We start from the raw sequence: 1,667 nt of genomic DNA on the forward strand, positions 1-1,667 counted from the left end.
AACACTAGCAAAATGGAATGTCATAATTTTGCTCTCCTATAAATAATTCAATTAAGTAAACAATGCACACACACATACAGTTTTTATTAAAAACAAGGCACTTTGAAAAATATGGTAAACAGTTACAATCTCTCCTTGCAGAGAGTACGTAAAAAAGATAATGCTTTTTGCTGGACATTGATAGGAAGACTCTTTGAGGCTGTGAGGAGACATTTCACATTATCTGGAGCCTAGAATTAGGAATGTAGCATCATCCCATATATAAATTTATGCTTTAGTAACTTTTAGAATCCCAGGGTTTCTGGATCCATTATAAGGACACAGATTATAAAAATACATGTAATCAAGAAAACTTTTAATTTGCATAATGCATTATTTATCTGTTATGAACATTAGGACACTCTGTACTTTCTTGTATTTACTCCAAAAGGTCTTTTATTCCTCTCATACCATTCAAAATAAATAGCCAGGTCAATTATGATCTCCATGTGTCCAAACCCAATGCTACTGTTTAGATCTTAATCTCAGCAACCTTTGACATGGTGATTGGTCTTTCACACTTGTAATGACTTTTCTTTTGGTTTTTCCTCTCAAATCTGGCTACTCTTAATTTTTCTTTTGGTTCCTCCTATTTTCCTCAAACTTTCAATTTGGGAAAACTTCAAGGATTCTTTCTGAGCTCACTACACCTTTAACTTTTTTCCCTTCTCTATGTTGAGTATCATTATCATTTACCTACTTGATTTCTATAGTCTTAAATATTGTCTATATTTTGTTAACTTCACTGAACTACAGATTCAGGTATCTAACAGTTGTTTTAACATCTCCATTTATATATGAAATAGACACCACCAATTTATCATGAACAAGGTAAAATACTGATCTCCAAACAAATCCTTTTTCTCAACCAAGTCCTCTAGTAGTCTTTTCCTCTGCCACCAATGATAACTCCCCATGGCTCAAGAGAAAATCCTATGAGTCATATTTTGTCCCCTCTTCTCTAGCAATTCATTAGAAGAATTATAAGCTCTATCTTAACAGTACACCCTGAATCTGCCACCACTTTCTAGTCTTACCTTTATTGCACTTGTCAGTCCCATCTACTGACATCTCACACCTGACCATCCCAATAGTTCGATTTCTGGTATCACTGATTTCACTCTTATCACCTTACAATCATTCTTCACATAGTAATAAAAATGTTATTTTTGGACATATGTCTAATATGATTATTCTCCTACTTAAAATCTTTCCTAAGCACTTAGAACAAATTCAAAATATTTTATCAAGGCCTATAAGTTTCTACAAAATTTAGTCTCTTTCCATCCCTTTTACCTGGTCTTCTATCACCTTTTCTCTCACTGTGTGTGATATTTGAGGACTTTTCTGTTCCTAGAAGATGCCAAACTCTTTCCCAAATCAGGGACTTTTCACTTTTGTTCATATTCTCTGAAATGTTCTTACCCCAATTCTTCTCGTTAGTGTCTCCTTTATATTATTCAAGTTTCAGCTTCAATGTTTTCCTCTTAGAGACTCTTTCCTTGGAACCTTTTCTAAATAGTCATTTCCTTTCCTTCATCTCATTTTATTTTTTTCATAACATATCACAACATGAAAGGATTTTTAAAATTTATATATGTTGATTCTTTGTTTTCTTCCTCTAGAAG

At 33.1% G+C, this 1,667-nt stretch overlaps 1 protein-coding gene across 1 annotated transcript in view; it reads right to left on the reverse strand.

Moving 5' to 3' along the window:
- Positions 1-1,110, reverse strand: part of CSN3 (casein kappa) — a 10,881-nt gene extending 9,771 nt beyond the window's left edge. The window contains exon 1 of the mRNA XM_019663200.1: positions 1,077-1,110. Coding sequence (XP_019518745.1) covers positions 1,077-1,110 — 34 coding nt within the window. The remainder of the gene's footprint in view (positions 1-1,076) is intronic.
- Between the last annotated feature and the right edge of the window lie 557 nt (positions 1,111-1,667).

This window comes from Hipposideros armiger, unplaced genomic scaffold, assembly GCF_001890085.2.
Source record: "Hipposideros armiger isolate ML-2016 unplaced genomic scaffold, ASM189008v1 scaffold_386, whole genome shotgun sequence".
Classification (NCBI taxonomy): Eukaryota; Metazoa; Chordata; class Mammalia; order Chiroptera; family Hipposideridae; genus Hipposideros; species Hipposideros armiger.